The sequence below is a fragment of the Sprattus sprattus genome, assembly GCF_963457725.1.
Source record: "Sprattus sprattus genome assembly, chromosome: 11".
In the NCBI taxonomy this organism is placed as follows: Eukaryota; Metazoa; Chordata; class Actinopteri; order Clupeiformes; family Clupeidae; genus Sprattus; species Sprattus sprattus.
Window position 1 is genome coordinate 17,247,437 of NC_137909.1, and position 19,402 is coordinate 17,266,838.

The 19,402-nt window shown below is 45.9% G+C and overlaps 1 protein-coding gene across 3 annotated transcripts; it reads left to right on the forward strand.

The window, feature by feature from the left end:
* The first annotated feature begins 158 nt into the window (after positions 1-158).
* On the forward strand, positions 159-17,784 carry pisd (phosphatidylserine decarboxylase). Of its 3 annotated transcripts, none has more exons than XM_080848003.1 (8): positions 159-571; positions 2,069-2,849; positions 7,971-8,136; positions 11,662-11,898; positions 12,269-12,407; positions 12,746-12,895; positions 13,161-13,321; positions 15,624-17,784. In XM_080848003.1, the coding sequence occupies exons 2-8, from the start codon at positions 2,665-2,667 to the stop codon at positions 15,846-15,848; spliced, it is 1,263 nt and encodes a 420-aa protein (XP_080704129.1). In that variant the 5' UTR covers positions 159-571; positions 2,069-2,664; the 3' UTR covers positions 15,849-17,784. The 3 variants fall into 3 exon arrangements, with proteins under 3 accessions (XP_080704129.1, XP_080704127.1, XP_080704128.1); XM_080848001.1 differs by having other exon boundaries at positions 2,069-2,667; XM_080848002.1 differs by lacking the exon at positions 2,069-2,849 and having other exon boundaries at positions 535-571.
* Positions 17,785-19,402: the final 1,618 nt, after the last annotated feature.

Sequence of the window (19,402 nt, forward strand, 5' to 3'; positions counted from 1 at the left end):
TTTTTAGCCGTCCCTGCATGCCGTGCGTTTCAGACACCAGTGAGTGTGTGTGTGTGAGTGAGTGAGTGGATATAAAGGCTATTGCTGACCATTCTGACCATAATTTTACCATAGTATTTAAATACACAACAAACACTCCTTTGTGTACAATCAGTATGTGCTCGAGTCTCAAAGTGAGCCCCTCCCCCACTGGCTCCTTCCACCTCTCTCTGTCATAAAGTATCAGTTACATCAAATTCAGCACAGTTGTGTCACTGATTGAGCAATAAGGCTTTTGAACTGGCATCTTGTCACTTTACCCAGAAAGCTCTGTGTCTGTCTGCGCCGTGTTTATAAGAGCACACACACACTCTCACTCTCTCTCTCTCTCATACACACGCACCACTTTCACACATTTCGCGCAGACTGTCCTTAAAGGGCCTTGGCACCCATTGTGTATGCAGGCAGTTGTGTGTTGACTGAGCTCTGAGTCAGACTAGCCTTCAGCTTTAACGGTCTGTGGAAGTGAAGAAACTTCCTCATTACCAGCTCTGACACAGCGTGAGTGAATGGGATACACGCCACACCATCAGTAAGTCTTTCTCATTCACCCATTTTAAACTTTTTAGTATTTGTTAAAATTATATGTCAGTTACATATTGGCTATTTGTGAGGTATTGTGGCTATTCTTTTGACAGAGGGACTGATTGGCTAAAGTGATGTAGTGAAGTCAATTTTGTTGCTGTCCGAACCATGAAAATCAGCTGGGAATTTTCCGGATTCTTTTATGATAGCTATCTCAGTAGAGAATACTGAGGTTTTTTTTCTCTTTAAAAGCTTGTTTTCGTTTGTAATGCCAAAAGACACATTTAAAAATGTCAAACTCGTGGCTATGAGGAGATGTCAGATAACGTCGACTGCAGCGGAAACCACAAACATCCTGTTTCCTCTATTACTGCTCCACTGATGCACATGAGACCATTTTTGGTGCTGTGATAGTGTGATATTTGCAAATCCAAAGTTGGAAGAAATTACATTGAATAATAATGAGCTGATATGTTGAAGGTTTTTTTTTGTGTGTGTGTTGCTGTTTTCAAAATAGTTAAAATAGTTGCAGAGTTTTAAAACACTTTCTTAAAATATGTGTCCATTTTAAAACTCATAACATTTGAAATGCCCTCGATGTGAAAGTAATATCAAAACTGTGTAGAAATAAGATGCACTTGATTTGGACCCTGCAGTACTGAAGATGCTTATGACTCAGCACAATGCTAATTCATGTCAAACGCAAAGCAACCAACCAAAGTTCAGTTACCAGTTGAATCTGAAAAATGTCCCTACCTTTCATCTGCCACAAGTATTCATGAAATATGGCTAATGCCAAACTCACAAGGTCCTGCCCTTGAACATAATGAGAGTTTAGTCTCTTGTCTCCTTACTGTTTTATCTGGTCACTTGATTTATGATATTTCATTACTGTATAATATGTGATGTATTGGTTGATTCTTGTGCAGATGGAATAGTGAGCTGTATTAATCATATTGACCAGGCTCTTTCGCAGTCCCTAGGGCATTCACTTTAGTGTTACAGAAGCTGAGATACTTTTTTCACCATTCAGGAAATGGCAAAAAGCAGAGTGAAAGAAGAATTACGAACTGTACCATTGTCAGATCTGTTAGAACAGTAACAGTTTTACTATTTCCTATGGCATTTAATCGACACAATTTGACTGCTTTGAAGTCCCACATTGTCATGAAGAGTTAGAAGATTTTTGTCAAATTTGCTATTTCCTGATTGAAACACACAAACATATAAGGACAAATTAGTTCACAGGAGAATTAGTTCCTCAGTGTGTGGGTGTTGTGGCACAGCAAATGAGGTCAGAACTAGATAGATTTTTTTTTTTTGGCTAATTCTATTAATTTCCCCTCAATTATCTGATTTGACCAAATTAAGAGGGGGATGTGGAGTGGAATAAATTAAAGGGGGGGGGGGGGTGTTCACTCTGGGCATTTGTCTTAGAGAAAGGGGGGGGGGGGGTGGATTCAAACAGGCGCACCCGCTGACCGGATTGTCTCTCTCCACAAAGCTCCCATCCCCCACAGCAGCGGTTGTCCCCACCTCCTACTGGCTCCAGTAGCAACCCTTAGCAGCTGCACTGCACCTTCCCGGCAGAAAATTCCCAAAAGCTGGCATTTCCAGAGGCATTACTCCCACACCGTTTCCAGCAGCAGCAGGTGGAAGAGAACGAGAGGACAAGAAAGGAGGAAACGGAGGAGGAGGAGTGTAGCAGCCGGGATTAGCTGCGTCACAGCCCAGCGTCCACCAAACGAGTGAGGCAGACGAGAGGAAAGGGGGCCGGCCCATAGCCCCGCTCGAGACTGTGAGCGTGCGCCACAACGCGACAGAGCATCACTCCGCAGAGAGGAAACAACACAGCGAGAGAAAGAGAGAGAGAGGGAGATCTGGAGAGACTACGAGGAGGAAGTGGCCGTGTGAATAAACAGACCAACTACTCACAGACCAGCAGCCCAGTTTGTGAGTAGACAGAAGAGAGAAGAGAAGAGACAGACAGAGAGTGAGAAAGAGAAAGAGAGAGAAAGGCAATATCCAAACCAGTCCACCTTCGACGGAGACCATGTGTCAGGGAAGCCTGCAGCGGCAGACGGCGGGGAGCTTGGGGAAATGGTGAGATGCTGCCGGCCTATAAAAAGCCGGCCGTCCTGCTACAACCTCCACAGAGTCAGGGTTGATGTGCGGCGCCTCCGGCCGCTGGCCTCCGCCTCCGCAACGGGGGGCGCCGCGGGGGAGTCGGGGGCCAGCGCGGCCCAGGGGGGGGGCACCGGTGTCAACCCCCGCAGCCGATTCAGGTATGGGCCCAGAGAGAGAGAGAGAGAGAGAAGGGGAAAGAGAGAGAAATAGATAGATATAGAGAGTGAGTGAGTGAGAGAAAGACTGTGTATGCGTTAGTGTGTGTGTGTGTGTGTGTGTTTGACAGGTTTTACATTAGCCTAGCGGTTTGTGGTTCAGTGAGAGCTCTTGCTTGCCTGAGTGCCTGAGTGCCTGACTGACGGGAATCCATTTAGGTAGAATGGATTTGGCGGTGAGCAACTGCAGCCAATGAAAGAGCGTGAGCAAGACGGAGAGAGAGAGCGTGGAAATGGGAGACTGAATGGAGCCTGCGAAGAGAGCGAGAGAAAGGACAGGAGGAGTTTTTGGGGTGGGGGGGGGGGGGGGGGTGGGGGGTGGGTGGCTCGGGTAGCGGGAGGATTGGCTGGACATTAGCTGCTTGGCTGGTATGAGAGTCCGGCTACTGCCGGCGTTGGTAGAGTGTTCTGCTGGTGTAGCGTCTGAATGCTCAGTGACTCTGCTAATGTTTTTGCTGGTGGCATTGCTATAGCCAGTGTGTGGGACGCTTTGCCCCCCTCTCTTTCTCTCTCTGTCCCTGTCCTGTTACTCTCGCTGCTGCTACCCTGCTCTGCCTTTCAGCCGGGTCCCAAGCGAGCAGCACAAAGCCAGCGTTTGGCCTAATTTGCAGCGTAATGCCTCTAAGCCTCTGCCAGGGCTACAGAGAGAGAAGGGGGTAAAGAGGGGGGAGGGGGGGGGGGGGGGGGTAGAGGAGTGAGGCCAGTGCAAGTGGGCCACCGGGCTCCAAGCATCCGAAAGGCACCGTGAGAAAAAAGGAAAGAATACGAGAGAAATGAGGAACGGAGAGATCCGATAGAAAGAGAAAGTGTGTGTGTGTGTGTGTGCGTGTGCGTGTGCGTGTGCGTGTGCATCAGCTAGTGTGGATGCCACGCACTTCTCCCGAGCGTGAGAGGCAGAGAGGGGAACCAGGAGAAGGAGCTCTGCAGCCAGTGATTGGCCAGCGTGTGCCTGCATTGAAGAAGTAAGGGGGGGAGGCATGATGCTGGAGAGAGAGAGAGAGAGATAGAGAGGCAGGGAGAAGGAAAGAAAGTGAGGCACCACATGCTACTAAAGCGCTGGGATATAGGATGAGCGTGGTTATGTTATTGTTTTTCCTGGCTCTGGCTTTGAACAAGTGAGTGACACGAAGCCTTAGAGTGTGTGTGTGTGTGTGTGTGTATGTGTGTATGTGTACATGCGTTTGTGGGAGGGTGCAGGCGAGCTGCCGTTCTCATGGATGTTTAGCTCCATATGAGAAAGAGAGATAGAAGAGGGAACGCAGCCATAGTCAAATGTATTCTCTGTCTGAAAATGATGATTTGCAGATTAGATTTATTGATGTAAATATTTTGTAAACAAATGTGAACTCCATTCCTAAATTACTGTCTTCAGCGTTGTTGTCATTTGAGCAGACATGCTCACTTCTAGGTACACTGTGTACCATCTTCTACCAGAGATATTAAAGGCATTAGGAACTTTGTGATATGAAAACATTCATATCACACGAAAAATCGGCCCGTTGTTATAACAGGCACGGTGCCATTGTCCCTTACCTCCGAAACTAGCTGTCCTCTCCAGTGAAGGCCGTCTTCAGACGTGGCCTCTTTCTCTCTGGCACTCTGCCACAGCTGGGCCTGGATGACAATGAGAGCGCCACACTGGTGCCAAATCAATGCGCTCGGGTGCAGTTACACTGATCCGGCGTCCGGCATCATCTGAAGAGACAACGCACACCGTCCCTGTAAACTGATGCCGTCAGAATCCGTTCAGTCCAGGGGGATGCATTTAAAACAACTGCGTAGCGTCGGAGCATCTTTTTTCATGTTATATGGGCTGGGCTGAGGACACCTGTGTGTGTTTGTGTGTCATACTAGAGTTTAGATAGACAAACTTCCCCTGGCAGATCAGACGGCATAAGTATCGGACAGATTGATTAGCCATTAGGGAAATCTCCCAGCCTGGGTCGGTTGAAAGAGATTTAGGGTTTCTTGGGTTGTGAGCCACAAGTCAAAAGTCAGCCAACTTTTGACAGGGTCAGGGCTCACCGTTTCACCAAGTTTATGTAGCCCAGCTGCGACTTTCACAAAAATTGGGGCATCAGGTAGAGTTGTGTGTGTGTGTGTGTGTGTGTGTGTGTGTGTGTGTGTGTGTGTGTGTGTGTGTGTGTGTGTGTGTGTGAGTTAGGCATGAATCCTGAGCTCATGCTTACTCCGGTGTTGGTGTCTAAGCCCTCTCTGGATGGTGCTGGGTCTCATCCTCATTAGTGTGGACAGTGTCTTATGTGCTATAGTAATCCCCGGTGTGTCTACTGACCACTCACAGGAGTTGGCGGTAGGAGGGGGAGGGGGGTTAGGGTCAACTCTCTTAGATGCTGGCTCATCACTTTCGGGGTCCAAATATGACCCACATCCGTGGCACATATAGGCTAATCTGGCTTTAACTGATTGCGCCAGCTCAATTTGTGTGTGCACTGGAGTGTTTGTTTGTACCGGTCATCTCTCACTTCTAGAAATACTCTACTTCTCTCTCACTCACACATACTCACTCTCTCACACACACACACACAAACACACAATGTCTTTGTGCAGTACATCACATATTATAAGAAAACCATCCTGCCAAAATTGAGACGTAAAGTATTTTTCCGTCTCTTGCGATAACAGGTTTCACTCCTGTCACCTCACATTCCCCATTTCCTCAAAGTGATTTTTGCCTTCTCTTGTCTAGTCTCTCGCTCGCTGCTACTAAAAATAGTTTGTCGTTCTCCGACAGGGGGCTTGGAGTGTGGTGGCTCTTACCTGCAGAGCAGAGTTTCGCCCGGTTTACGATGCAGTCATGGCAGCAGGGGCTGGCCAGCTGGTAGCCAGGTTGCGGGTCGGCTCAGCTCAGCTCGTCTTTGTCCAGAATCGCCGCCTTGTCGCCACTCTGACCAGATCAGCAGTGCCCTACTAGTGCCCTTTCTTTGTGATGAATGCCCAACGCAGCGCAAGCAGTGAAGCCTTAACCAATCGGATTTTACAAAGCAGTCAGGCATAATATTAAAACAGGGGAATGGATTTGCACCCACTCCCTCTATTGCTCTCAATCACTCATCCACAAACACACACACACACACATACAAACACACATACACACATGCCTCTTTCTCTTCCTCTCTCTCTTGCCCCCTCTTTTCTTCTTCATCTCTCTCTCTCTCTCATTCTGTTGTTTTTGTTAGAGAGACAACTCTGAGAAACATGTTATATGAAAAAGGAAGTACTATTTAAATCAGATACTACTGATTTAAATAGTACTTCCTTTTTCATGTACAGTCACAGAGGAAGGGTGTTTTGGCCCTTCTCCATATAGGTTTCACTGAGACACTGCTGATGAGTGGTTCTTGATAGAACCCATGGAACCCATCAAGCTACAAGCACAGCTTAGACTTCTGAGTTAAAAAACCCTGTAATGTGGGCTCTTCTATAGAGACAAGCCCAAGCACCAAATATATCCTAAGCGAGCAGTCGGACGGCCGTAGTTGGATGTGCGGGATTTGTGTATTAGCTGTCATACTGATCGTCATCCTTTCAAATCTCTCCAATGATGCGAGTGATGTTTGCGTGTCAGGGAGCGGATCAGAAGATTCTGTTGCCCCTGCCTTGTGGGTAGAAGCTTTACCATTTTAAGTGAGCAGAGTGCAAATACTCACACAATACAAAAGATTCTGAAAGAAAACAAAAATCCCTCCTTGACGTTGAGGCCAGAAAAGTACAAGTGCGTTATTCTTTATCTCAAACCGAGCTCTGTGAAAACAGCTGTGAGAAGGCATGAGCGAGTGGACAGCTCAGAAGGAAACCTCCCATCTGCTTGTCTCTCAGAGCACTCAGCCTATTTGGTCCTCAGGGTCTTTTGTGAAAGTTGGGAGTCTTTTCTCTTCCTCCGACTGTGTGTGCCAGGAGGCCCCAGGAGAAAGGCGTCTCCTGGAGTGTAGAAATGTTGGGGCGGGTGGGGCAGAGAATGTACAAACCGTGTGCAAGAGCTGGAACTGATGAAATGGTTTTAACAGTTAGGGATAAATACAGAGGAAAAGCCTGGACTGACCTTTGACTCAGTAGAGAGGTTGGGGATGCTTCTCTCCCACAAGTGTGTGTGTGTGTGTGTGTGTGTGTGTGTGTAGGTGTGTGTGTGAATAATTTATAGGTTTTCAGGAGTGTTAGTCTCTATCTTTTCTCTCACCATTTTCCTGGTTATGTAAGTGTCATGTCTGACTGTTATTTTTGTCTCTCTTCTCTCCATCCTGCTTTTGATTTCTTTATTTTAGTAATTCCATTGGAGTGCAAAGAGTGTGTGTGTGTGTGTGTGTGTGTGTGTGTGTGTGTGTGTGTGTGTGTGTGTGTGTGTGTGTGTGTGTGTGTGTGTGTGTGTGTGTGTGTGTGTGTGTATGTATGTATGTGTTTTTTCTGTCTTACCATCAGTCATGGCATACTCTAAGTAAGGGATAATATATAGTCCGCCGGTCAGTATAGGAAAATAATTCCTGTATCCCTAGATGAACAGCACAAGCTGCCCAGCATTTTGTTTTGTCCTGAAGAGATTCATTTTCTGATACTGACCGGCGGACTATACATTATCCGACTTATTATACGGTTATTTGCCAAAACAATAGAAGCCATTTGTCTAAAAAAAAAACTCTTTTTAATGATTTTATTGTCGTGTGTGACTTTTCTTGACTTTTGTTGCCTCAGCGGTCAATATAAAAAAATTGTCAGACCTTCCGAACGATGGGGTGGCATGGTTAGCAACATTCCGAGGAGCCGTATAATAATAATGAATAAATGTGCTACATAACGTGTGTGTGTGTCCATGTTTGTACTGGTATGACTTTTTGTGTGTGTGTTCCTGCCTTTTCATTTGTCAGGACATCTTTGTATGCTGAAGTGTGTCTATGTTTGGGCTAGCGTGCTTTTTCGTGTATGTGTGTGTGTGTATGGTGTGTGTGTGTGTATGGTGTGTGTGTGTGTGTCCTTGCTTTTTGTTTGGGTACCCCTCCGTGGCGTCAGACCCCCCTGGCCTGACAGTCCCTCTTGTGCCCTGTCGCCGCGCAGGTTGCAGTTCCCCCAGTTGGCCTTGCGGCGACGCCTGGGCCAGCTGAGCTGCATGTCCCGGCCCACAGCCCGCCTGCGCTCATGGCCACTCTCCTTCCTCTACTACATCCTGCCCCTCGCCGCGCTCAAGCCCCTGGCCAAGGTGGGCTGGCGCCCCACCAGTAGGGTGAGTATCCTTTGGAAGAGCCGACAGTTCTGGGGCTCAACCCGCCGTGGTCCCCCATGGGCAAGAACCAAGTGTGTGTGTGTGTGTGTGTGTGTTTGTGCGTGGTTTTGCGAACAGCATCTCAGCATCCAGAGGTATCCCACTGTTTAACTCGTTTTGTCAAGCCCTGTTGTGAGGGAGTGCAGTGTAAATTATGATGGGACGCAGCTTTTGTTTGTTTTAACTTTGCATTTGAAGTGACAAAAAAGCGACTGTGGCCCTGTTCACACTTGGTTTTAAAATGCAGGACTGTCAAAACGCATCGCCATTTACACCTGTGTCCATCATGCGTATCTGTGGTGTCCAGCTGACCAGTTGTGTTCAGATTTCTTAGAAGTTTAACTGTTGTCTACTCCCTTGTTGGGGACGCATGAGGATGCATGAACGTTTACACTACACAAAAGATATGCGGCTAAATGGCTCCCAGACCACGTCGTCAAGTGGTTGGAGTGATTGGATCACAATGCGTCCTGAAGGTTATTTAAACTTGTCTTTAGCACTGTCGATTTGTGATCCGGTTGCCCAAGACACATTTTAAGACCAAGTGTAAGCGGGGCCTGTTAGGCTAAAATCCCTCCCCTCAGCTTTGACCTTGGCGGGGGTGAACACTTTTTTTCTACAGGATGAGCATGAGGCCCCCACACATTACTGAACAAAGCCCCACGGCAATGGAGAACTGAACTGATTTGTTTTGATTTCATACACATTTAAAAACATTTGGGTCCATCAGTGTGGAAAAGAGGTTGTACCCCCCCCACCCCCCCATCTACTTGATTTTCACCTACTTGATGAAAAATATTGTCTGTACTGTACGAATACAGGACCCAGGACGCTGAAAGCATGTCAGCATTAGGGGGGAAGCCTCCCATTGACCCTTCTAAATCCCTCACCGGTGGTGCCACACCGATGACCCCTCTGCCCTCGCCTTGCAGGCAGCGGGCGATGCGGACCAGCGGGCACAGATGTCGGCTTGCGCCCACCGACACAGAGCCCTGAGCTCAGCCCCTGCCCGGTGCCTCTTTAAAAAGGGGCCCTTTGTTTCCAGGGGCACAAACACACTACTGTGGAATGCTTTTGTTTGTGGCCCCGATCCGGAGCTCAGGACATAGCCTAGAGAGAGAGAGAGAGAGAGAGATGGAGAGAGAGTAAAAAAGAAAGAGAAAGAGAGAGCAAGAGAGGCCGGTACGGTTCCGTACAGTGGCATTTCAACAAATGCCGCTTCCTCTCCGAATTGTTAGCCCTCCTTTCTTCTCTGACTGAAATGTGGCCGGGGGGGGGTGTTTGGGCATTAAGCTTTCGGCGCCGGGTGCTCAACGGCTGCACCTCCATTGCCCCCGCTTCGCTTGATATGCATCTCGTCGCCTCCATCAGTTGCAGCTCCCATGATTCCCTTGTTTTCAGACCAGCCAGCTGCGGAATGTACTGACTTGGCACTCTCCGTGTGTGGTCTGAATGCTAATGCCAGTGCCTCATTGTTACATTACATAACACCTTAGAATAACTCAAGTTTATGCCTTTTCTCAATATCAGCAGTAGTCATGTACATTTTGTTGCTCACACCACCGTTTGTTTGGCTACACTACCAGAACGTGGTGACGGCTACAGAAGGTCAGAGATAACTCCTAACGCCTGCATTATGGCATTTGCAGGGCAATAATATACAGCTGTTATGAAGTGCCTGTTCAGTGAAGTGTTAATCTGGCGATAATCCCAGGGTTTCAGCGCGATATTGGCTTTAAGTTATCTCTCTTGCTGACCCCCAACGCCTCCTCTCTCTCTGTTATGTTTTCTCTGTCGTTTTCTCTCCCCCTCTCTTCCTCTCTCTGTTATGCGCCAGCTATATATAGACACTGCTGGATGTTTTAGCCTCAAAACAGCTTAGGAAGAAAAAACAGCAACACAATCACTTCTTCGGAAGGATCCCAAAAATAGAAACAAGTGCATTCAAAGTTGGTCCCAATTAAGCAGCACTTTTAACTGCTTGTAGATATTTATGTTTCTCTAGACACAGAAATAATCGTCTTGAGCACATGAGGCACTGGAGTGAACAGGAAGAGCTGGCAATTGGATGTGGGCAGAGTGCAACATAACCCGGCGTGCAACCTGACAAGCTAAGCCCTGTGAGAAGAGATCCTCTGTCAGCTGGTGCTGAAGCCTGATTAATCCACTTAGACTAAACGCACACAAGAACAGCTATGCGGCAATGCAATCGGCAAGGCGGCCGGAAAGCCATCTGGACTTTGGGGCAATGTGGGACGACTGAGGCAGTCCCCATTACAACCACTAGGTGGCGCAGCTCGAGGGAAGAGTACCCTGAGGGAGGAACCAATCCTCCATGAGTTACCGTCAGGTTGTGAACTTGTTTCAACACGCTGCATTAAGGAGTTGAAGATGAGCCAATTGCAATTCTTGCCAGCTATTGTACACCGCCATCATACAGGCCTATGCGCAAATTCTGCCTTGCAGTTCAGCACATTTTCTTGCCTTGTTGTTAGTTATGTGGAATACCACCAGTGCTCCTGTCAGGCACACGCTGCTCGAGCATCCATTCTAGCCTGCACACAGACAGGAACACCAGATGGTTTTCACATCGGGCTCGCTGTGCAGGTAGCAGATGGATCATCGCTTCAAGTGCACCTGAGTGGGGTATTGGGTTGGTTAATTGGCGGAAGAAAAGGCCATGGAAAGAAACAGAACACTGCTTGTGGTGTACATGTGATTTTAAATAAGGCCAGGAGTTTCAAAATGTTACTCCAGGTTACCATAAACTAAAGGAAAGAATAAAGTTAAAGCTGGATGCTTTACACTCAAAAGTTTACAAATATCGACTCTGACACACAGTTATAAGAGCTAAACACATTGATTAAATACCTATTTGTGAAAGTCAACAGTTGGCTGCAATCTCAAATAGCGGGCTGGGTGATGCCAAGATGTTGAACAAGATGACAGATTTGAATATTTTAGAGCTTGTTTCTTAAACAAAAGACTGCTGGTGGTACAGGGACAAGGGCAAAATCATTCATTATAGATATTGAATTATAAGCCACTTATTAATGATCATGAATATGTATGAGATTTTCTAAATTAATTCTGCTTCACTGGTGAAGGAAAATATGCATCAGTTTGTTTTGTTTTGTTCACCAGAGGTTCTAAACGGATAAGGTTCTGTAACACTTGCCACACAAAGTACCCATTATGATTCCTTTGAGTTCTCCAGTGCAGGATGGTGCCCTTTACAACATTCACTTGTCTTAGAGCCTCTAGACGTTCTACAAGGAACCTCTCCTCAATGGGCTGTTGAACTTGTGAACACCCTAACCATTTCAGCACTCAGAGGGTTCTTGGTTGTTTTCTAAACACTTTTGCCTTAGCGTATAGCCCACGTAATAGTGAAAGGTTGTTTTTTTCCATCTTTAACAACACTTTGCAAGTTCTTTATTCCTTATCGCATCTTTTTGGTACTGACCGCATGTTCCTTCCATGTAGGTCGCCCTCTATAAAACCATCCCCACGCGGCTCCTCTCTAGGGCCTGGGGTCGGCTGAACCAGGTTGACCTGCCGACCTGGCTCCGCAAGCCCATCTACAGCCTCTACATCTGGACCTTTGGGGTGAACATGAAGGAGGCAGCCGTGGAGGACCTTCACCAGTACCGCAACCTGGGCGAGTTCTTCCGACGCAAGCTCAAGCCCCAGGCGCGGCCAGTGTGTGACTCCCACTGCGTGGTGAGTCGTGTGTGTGTGTGTGTGTGTGTGTGTGTGTGTGTGTGTGTGTGTGTGTGTGTGTGTGTGTGTGTGTGTGTGTGTGTACTTGGACAGTGAAGTAAATGCAATATAGTAATGAAACATTTCCTAAATAATGTACCGTATTTGTACTCCCTAGACAGACAGTAAATGTAATGGCATATTCCAATTAAAATCTCCTTAGTGATGTACCATATGTGTTGTCCAACATTTTGGGATCAAAAAATTGTGGTTGGAATGGATCACACGTGAACTTGAATGACGATCTCTCAAGTGTCACGCATGCGCTTTTAAAGCCCTGTGGGTCACAGATATTTCAATGGTTGCTTCTGTGTTTGGCTTCCATGCTCAGATCAGCCCAGCCGACGGGAAGATCCTGCATTTTGGGCGTGTGAAGAACTGTGAGGTGGAACAGGTGAAGGGGGTCACCTACTCTCTCGAGACGTTCCTTGGGCCACACACATGGGCTGAGAGCATAGCTCTGAGCAGGAGTGAGTATTTCTCTGGTGTCTCTCTCGCTCTCTCTCGCTCTCTCTCTCTCTCTCTCTCTCTCTCTCTCTCTCTCTCTCTCTCTCTCTCACTGTGATTTCTGTCTGTCCTTGACATCATCTTGTTGCCATTTGGTGCCATTTGGTTGTAAAAGGAGATCAGCAGATTGTCTTCACACAACATGCTACGATTATGAAGCCATTGCTCCAGAATTATCCTGATTGGTCCTCACACCTCAGCTATCCTTTTTCATCCTTGGGTTCTGTTTATTGCTATCAATGCCCCATCTAAATGTAAGAATCTCTGACCCGGAAGCGTCCATCTGTTGTTCTCTCCTCAGACGAAGACGACCCAACCAATTTCCAGGACATCCTGGTGACGAAGGAAGGAAACGCACTCTTTCACTGTGTGGTGTACCTAGCTCCAGGGGACTACCACTGCTTCCACTCCCCAACAGACTGGAAGGTAGCCCACAGAAGACACTTCCCTGGTTAGTGCGCCACACTTGTCATTTTTCTCCTCAGTTAAGTCATTTCATTGAGGTTTTAATCCTTTTGGATTAGTGACGGGATACATTTGTTATCAGTTTTTGCACACCTGGTAGTTAAAAGATGGAACTCGGGACTGCTGGTGTCAAACCAGCAGAGCTTCAAGCACATATTCCTCCCATAAATTTATTTGAAATTTCACTTGGGTGTGTTTGTGTTCCTGTTTTGTTTTTCTGAACACCATTTGTGTGCATGTGTGCCCATTAGGGTCCTTGATGTCTGTAAACCCCGGCGTGGCCCGCTGGATTAAGGAGCTCTTCTGCCATAACGAGAGGGTGGTGCTCAGCGGAGAGTGGGCTCACGGCTTCTTCTCCCTCACCGCCGTGGGTGCCACCAACGTTGGGTCCATCCGCATCTATTTCGACAAGGTCAGTACCCACGCTAGTCTCACGGGGATCGCCGGCCTCCATAGCATTACAGAGCAGCTGATAGCCGTTGTTGAAATAGATGGCAGGGCTGGTAGGGATGAGTCAGGTCCAGCATTGACTGGATGTCTGTTGTGTCAGCAACAGGAATTTGAATGCACTGCCAGGACATTTTTGCCAGTGTGTCAGGTAACACATTTTATGCGTTTGCTAACCTAGTGAGCACATAGCACGTAACTTCTAACAGCAGTTTTTTGGGCAGTATACGGTTGGCCATTTTGTGTCAAGAAAGTGGTCTGTAGCTAAGTTGATCTGGATCTGAAATCTGGCTGGGTGTTCCACTTTTGTGGGCTTTTGGGTCCACATCACTGAACTACGTCGTTCATTGCCTGGGCGGCTGGTAGGAGGGAAAGGTGTGTCTATTTATCCGTCACGTGATCAATTGTCAACCAAATTAATTTGAGGATGTGATAAAAAAAACTAGTTACTTACAAAGATGCTTCATGAAAATGTAAAAGCCTGATTAAGCTACATTGTGGACCAGACTAATCGTCAAAAGTTAGACTTTTTAGACAAGATTGAGATAATATAATAAAATATATAATATATAAAAAATGTAATTGTCTTGATCCATTTCCACTGAAGCCATTTTGGGTCCCCAAACAGGCTTGGGAAATAAAGGGGTCTGACGGTAACAGTGAAGCTGTTTTGCTAAAACACTTCTCCTACCATCACGTGTTGCTCAATAGTGGAGACGGCGATACTGGCAGAGGTCAATTGTTTTGAAACTCAACAGCCAAAGCAATACATCCCCCAGAGTACTTTCCCCAGAAGTATAATTCTGCCTACCCTTGGACACAGTCGTTTTTAAACTACTGCCGTTATCAGAGTTTGACACACCATTTCCCTCATCAATCAGTACTTGGATCAACAGTCTATGTGAAGTAGTTTCTGTTATCAAAAACATTAAACATCCGTCTAGAACTACCATAAGGTCAGTATTTCGATGGAACAGTATATTTTTGCATCTAGATTTAGTTCTGGGATTTTTTTTACCAATGCAATGGCCGAAAAACTGAGAAAAAACCTTGACAGGCATAGCCCTTTTTTTGGTCTTATGCCTGAATACAACTGGAGGAATCTTAACACTTGACAACAAACTACTTCTTGGCCATTTCATATAGCATGACAACAATTTATGGTGATTCATAAGAATAGTATCCAGACATCCATCCCAGACATCTCCAAAGCTATCCATTCTCTGTTCATTATGCTACTTTATCCTCAGCACATGGTAATCCTGCTCTGTGCGTGCTTAATTAAACAGCCACTTCTACTTCCACTTCTACTTTTACTTCGACTGTGCTTGATAACAGTACAGGTAACTAGGAGCTTTCACTCTAGTGCCTGGGTGACCGTGTCAGGGGCTTTACCTCACACTTCCTGTGTAAGGCAATTTTGATCCATTTACACCAGGTTGATCCGAAAGGCTCATTGACCCACACTAACCCAGATGTCATTAGCGTTGGCTTGCCGGGGTTAATAAGACCTGGACAGCCAAGCGAGCATCCTCCTTGCAAAGTTTACACCGCTCGAGTGAGCAGAATTCATCTTGTCAGGCTCCAGCAAAAGCAAGAGGGACATTTTCACAAATGTACATAATACTCTTAGCACATATACGCTTACCACATATTCACTTGTCATTAAGCCATTTAGCTCCCATGATTCTAATGCAGTTTCAGTACCATTTGTAAACTTGACACAATGCATGTTCTATGCGAGAGCATGGTACACACACAAAAGTGCGCCACTGACCTCGTTCCCACTGCAGACTGTCTAATCTATTTAGCAAGGCCCTTGTCCCAGTCGTTATGTAAAGATGTAGGTCATTAGGTGACATGATGCTTAATTACCAGGCATCACCTTCTCTTTGTTTACGTGCACCTGACTTACCCAGATGACGACGCTGGCACAGGCCAGTCACATTTGTTTACTTAAAGGAGAGAAAGCCTCATTACCTCATTCGGTAACTTGTGGTGGCATGGCCGCAGGGTTGTTGTGCCTTTCTTTGTTTTTTACTCAAATCCCTTATCCCCTGTGTGTTTTGAAATCTAAATGGATAAAGATTTTGGTAGTCTTAGGAACGGCCTTGATATCACATGAAAGCACTCTGGGATTCGTCTTTAAGAGCGCACTTAAATCATTTGAAATTGAATGTTCTGTTGGAGCCAGAACAAAGTCTGAGCATTAGTTTCCATGGGGATAAACATATTTTAAGCTCACTGCGCTCTCTCTCTCTCTTCAGGAGCTGCGCACAAACCTCCCGCGCTACAGCAAAGGCTCCTTCAACGACTTCAGCTACGTCTCCAACAACAACCAGGAAGGCATCAGCATGCGCAAGGGCGAGCACCTGGGCGAGTTCAACCTGGGCTCCACCATCGTCCTCCTGTTTGAGGCGCCAAAAGACTTCACATTTAACCTGAAGGCGGGCCAAAAGATCCGCTACGGAGAGCCCCTGGGGACAATGTGAGGCCTTGGATGTTGAGACCACAGGGGAGTCCGAAGAACCTGGATGGGACACAAGAAACGTGTGTGGACATGGGAGAGGGGCCAGCATCGACATGTCAAACAAAAACAAGTCTAACCCACCATTGAAATTAACACAAATTTTCACTCAACAAACGTCACTTAAAATTAAGTTACTACACATGCTGTTCACAGATGCTGACACACACACACACACACACACACACACACACACACACACACACACACATCCATACCCAAACACACACATATACGCACATACACACACATTCCCAAGCCACCATGGTTGCATTATAACCACTGGGACTCCCGATCCATTTCTGGAGATTTTCTGTAATCTGCTGAAAGCTTTTTTTTGTTTTTGTTGTTGTTTGTGATTTTCATGTTTAAAGGAAGAGGGAAGACTATGTAGGTGTTTTGGGCTGTCTGGTTAACATATGAATGCCATCCAGCGTTTTGGTTTAACCTATTTTTCTATCTTTTTTTTTCTCCACCCATATTGCCTTTTGTCAGGAGAGGGGTTTATCTATCTTATGTGTTGGAGGATTGTCTGAAGTTGTCAGACGAAATGATGAAAGCAAAAAAAAAAAAAAAAACCTCTTCACATTTACTTGCATGTGAATAGGACTTTAAAACTAACCCTCTAACACACACATAAGTACTCGGTAGAAACCGATTGGTGGAATGTACCGTGCGGAGACAACCAGCCTAGTTTTGTTATGCTCTTCCCATCTGTTTTTCCATTCTCCTTCCTTCAACCCCCCCCCCCCCCTCCCGTGTTCTGTTCTGTCTCACCCTTTCACCCTCTATCTGTCCGCACCACGGGGAGGCCAGCTAGTGGACCCGTAGGAAATCCGCTTCCGATTTTCCAACCATATTAAGTCGGCCTCTAGTTTGTGTTTTTATTTTTTATTTAAAATAACTCATTGCAGGACTCTGCTTCAACAGAAAAAAGGCTGTTAAGCCACAACCTCCATGTATAAGCAACCACCACTGCCAAATGTATTTTATCTCTAGCAATAGAAGTGCAGGTCTCTTTGTTTTGTTTCTGTTATCCAAACACATACGTGAAATAGGCCTGTACTAAAACACAAAACGTTTATACATGAAAAGTTTACAGGTGTAGGCCTATTACTTAGGGGGAAGTGTACCTCTGTTCTAAGCAGAAGTATCTACAGACTGTGGCACTGGTGTGGATTGGTACTGGCAGCATTGGCAATCTTGGCCACGATCTAAACATATGATGAAGTGGAGGAAAGAAAAATACCAAATCTATGGTTTCGGTGCGAAGGAAAAGAAATTGATGTTAAACACGGTTTACATTATTTATCACTATGAATGATGGAAAGATTTTAAAGAATCTATTTTTCCAGAGCCATATGAAGTGCTTGGGAATGGCTTATCTGTGTAATGATTGTTCACGTAGACTGAGGGCTCGTTCAAAATGTTCGAAAGGCTTATCTTTTACTGGTCATATTTCACTGGTTTTCTAGGTTTTTTTGTGTGTGGTGCCAAAAAATGCCAGGGAATTTTCTTTGTTCTCTCTTTTTGTTACTGTTTTTTGTTTGTTTATTACTTTTGTGTCCGCTTTGAACATGTCGGAGCTCATTTTGTAGTGGCGACTTCACCCACAATGGTGGCAGTGCGAGGGAGGAGGCCGAGCAGAGGGAACAGATCCCCGTCTGTCTCGGACATCATCATTAGTAGAACTCCTGACAGTGCCAGAGCCGGACCAGGGGACGGGGAGGGGGGGGAGAGGTATGGTGGAATGTGACTGGGCGTAATGGACAGTTCCAAACGCTATGTGGTTCTGTGGAAGTGTCGCAAACCAAACGCAGGGCTCTAAGCTCTGGGGTCTAGCCTGCGACACGCAACTGTTTTTATATGTAAATTGTAATATACTTGAATCATTTGACTCATTTAACACTGCTTAGATTTTAACGGCAAAGTAGTGCTAAATGCAAGAATTGTCTCATTAATAATTTTTTGCGTATTCTTAATAAAAAAAAACATTGTTTGCAAGGTGTCAATTTAAGGTGTGCGTGTATGTGTGAAAGCGAGAGGGAGAGAAAGTCCACAGAATCATAACAAAAGCTCCATCATCAGAATGTGCTCACTACGCCTGCGCTTTCTGATGGCAGTGGAAATTCACAGGCAACATCCACTCCACTTCCTCATCTGTAAGTAGAGGGGAAATGATTAAGCTCTGGCCACTGCCCAGATGACATTTTATTCAAGACTGTCATTGTATGAGCAAAATAACTGGCCCCAGAATCTACATACATAACAAGGAATTTGGGTCATATTGTTATTAGTGTAAGAGCTTTTGTATTACCAGAAGCAAGTCCAGGACATGAGGACAGGCATGGTGTTTAAGCCACAGTCGCCCTCTGCAGGTGACTTCTCACACTACTCTTGCAACATCAGTGGATTTGGCCTGCGTATGCTATATCATCTTCTTTTTGTAGTAGTGGTAGTAGTAGTAGTGTGTCACAGCTGGACCATCATGACATGTTGTTTGGTCTATAAGCCTCTCTGAGTAAACTCAGGCAAGGTCCACTGAATCTGGTTTAAGTATTTTCAAACAGCAAAAAGTGAAGTTATTTGCTTGTGTCTTAAAGAGTAAGACTTTTTTTGCCAGCATAATGATCCCCTTTGGTTGTTTTTGGCACATGGCATACTTAAAGGAGCAGTAGGTAGAACTGAACGGGGTTTTACTTTATGACAACAAAAAAACTGCATACTGCACCTTTCAGAGACTTGCCTTTTCAAAGGAAACCAGGTCAGGGAAATGGCAACAGAGCTTTTATTTATCCTTCACAATAGCAGTCACTGCCACCTCAACAATGAACAAGGCATCAGCAGTAATTTAAGCCTTCTAAACCTTAGTAACTCAAAAGCTTCACAACATTCTAGATCACAACAAGACATGTGGCCAATTCTCCAAGTTATTTTCCACCTAGTTTCCTTGGTTAAGTAACCTTGGTAGAATGTAAATGTTTATAAAGCACACATGCTCTCTAAACAATAGGCTTCAGGTCCATCTCAAGTGCACACAAGGGGAGGCTGTTTTGAACCAGTTAAATCTTCAACTGAGACACGTCACTACAGTGATACTGCCGTACACAGTGACCCCATAGCGACTATGCAGGCAATCCTGTTCCTATGGTTGCAGAAATGTCAGTCATGATTAAAACATGTTTCTCTGTCCTGAGGGTGGCCTAAGCTACACGCATGGCTCTCATTTGGTGGTTTAAAAAAAAGACTAATCCTTGAACTCAATATGAGCTTGGACTGAGGGCCGTTTTGGGTGGTTTGAGGGAGAACATGTTGATAAAGCACCTGGTTTCTGTGTCAATCAAAGACACATGGAGAAGACAAGAGAAAGAAAGGTGTATTTATGAGAGAGTGAGAGTGTGTGTGAGTGTACATGTGGTGATTATAAGTGTGTGTGAGTGTGTCTGCACTTGTGGGTGAAGGAAGCTGACTAGGAAGGTAACGCACCTGTACCTGCACCTGCACCTGAGTTGCGAAAGG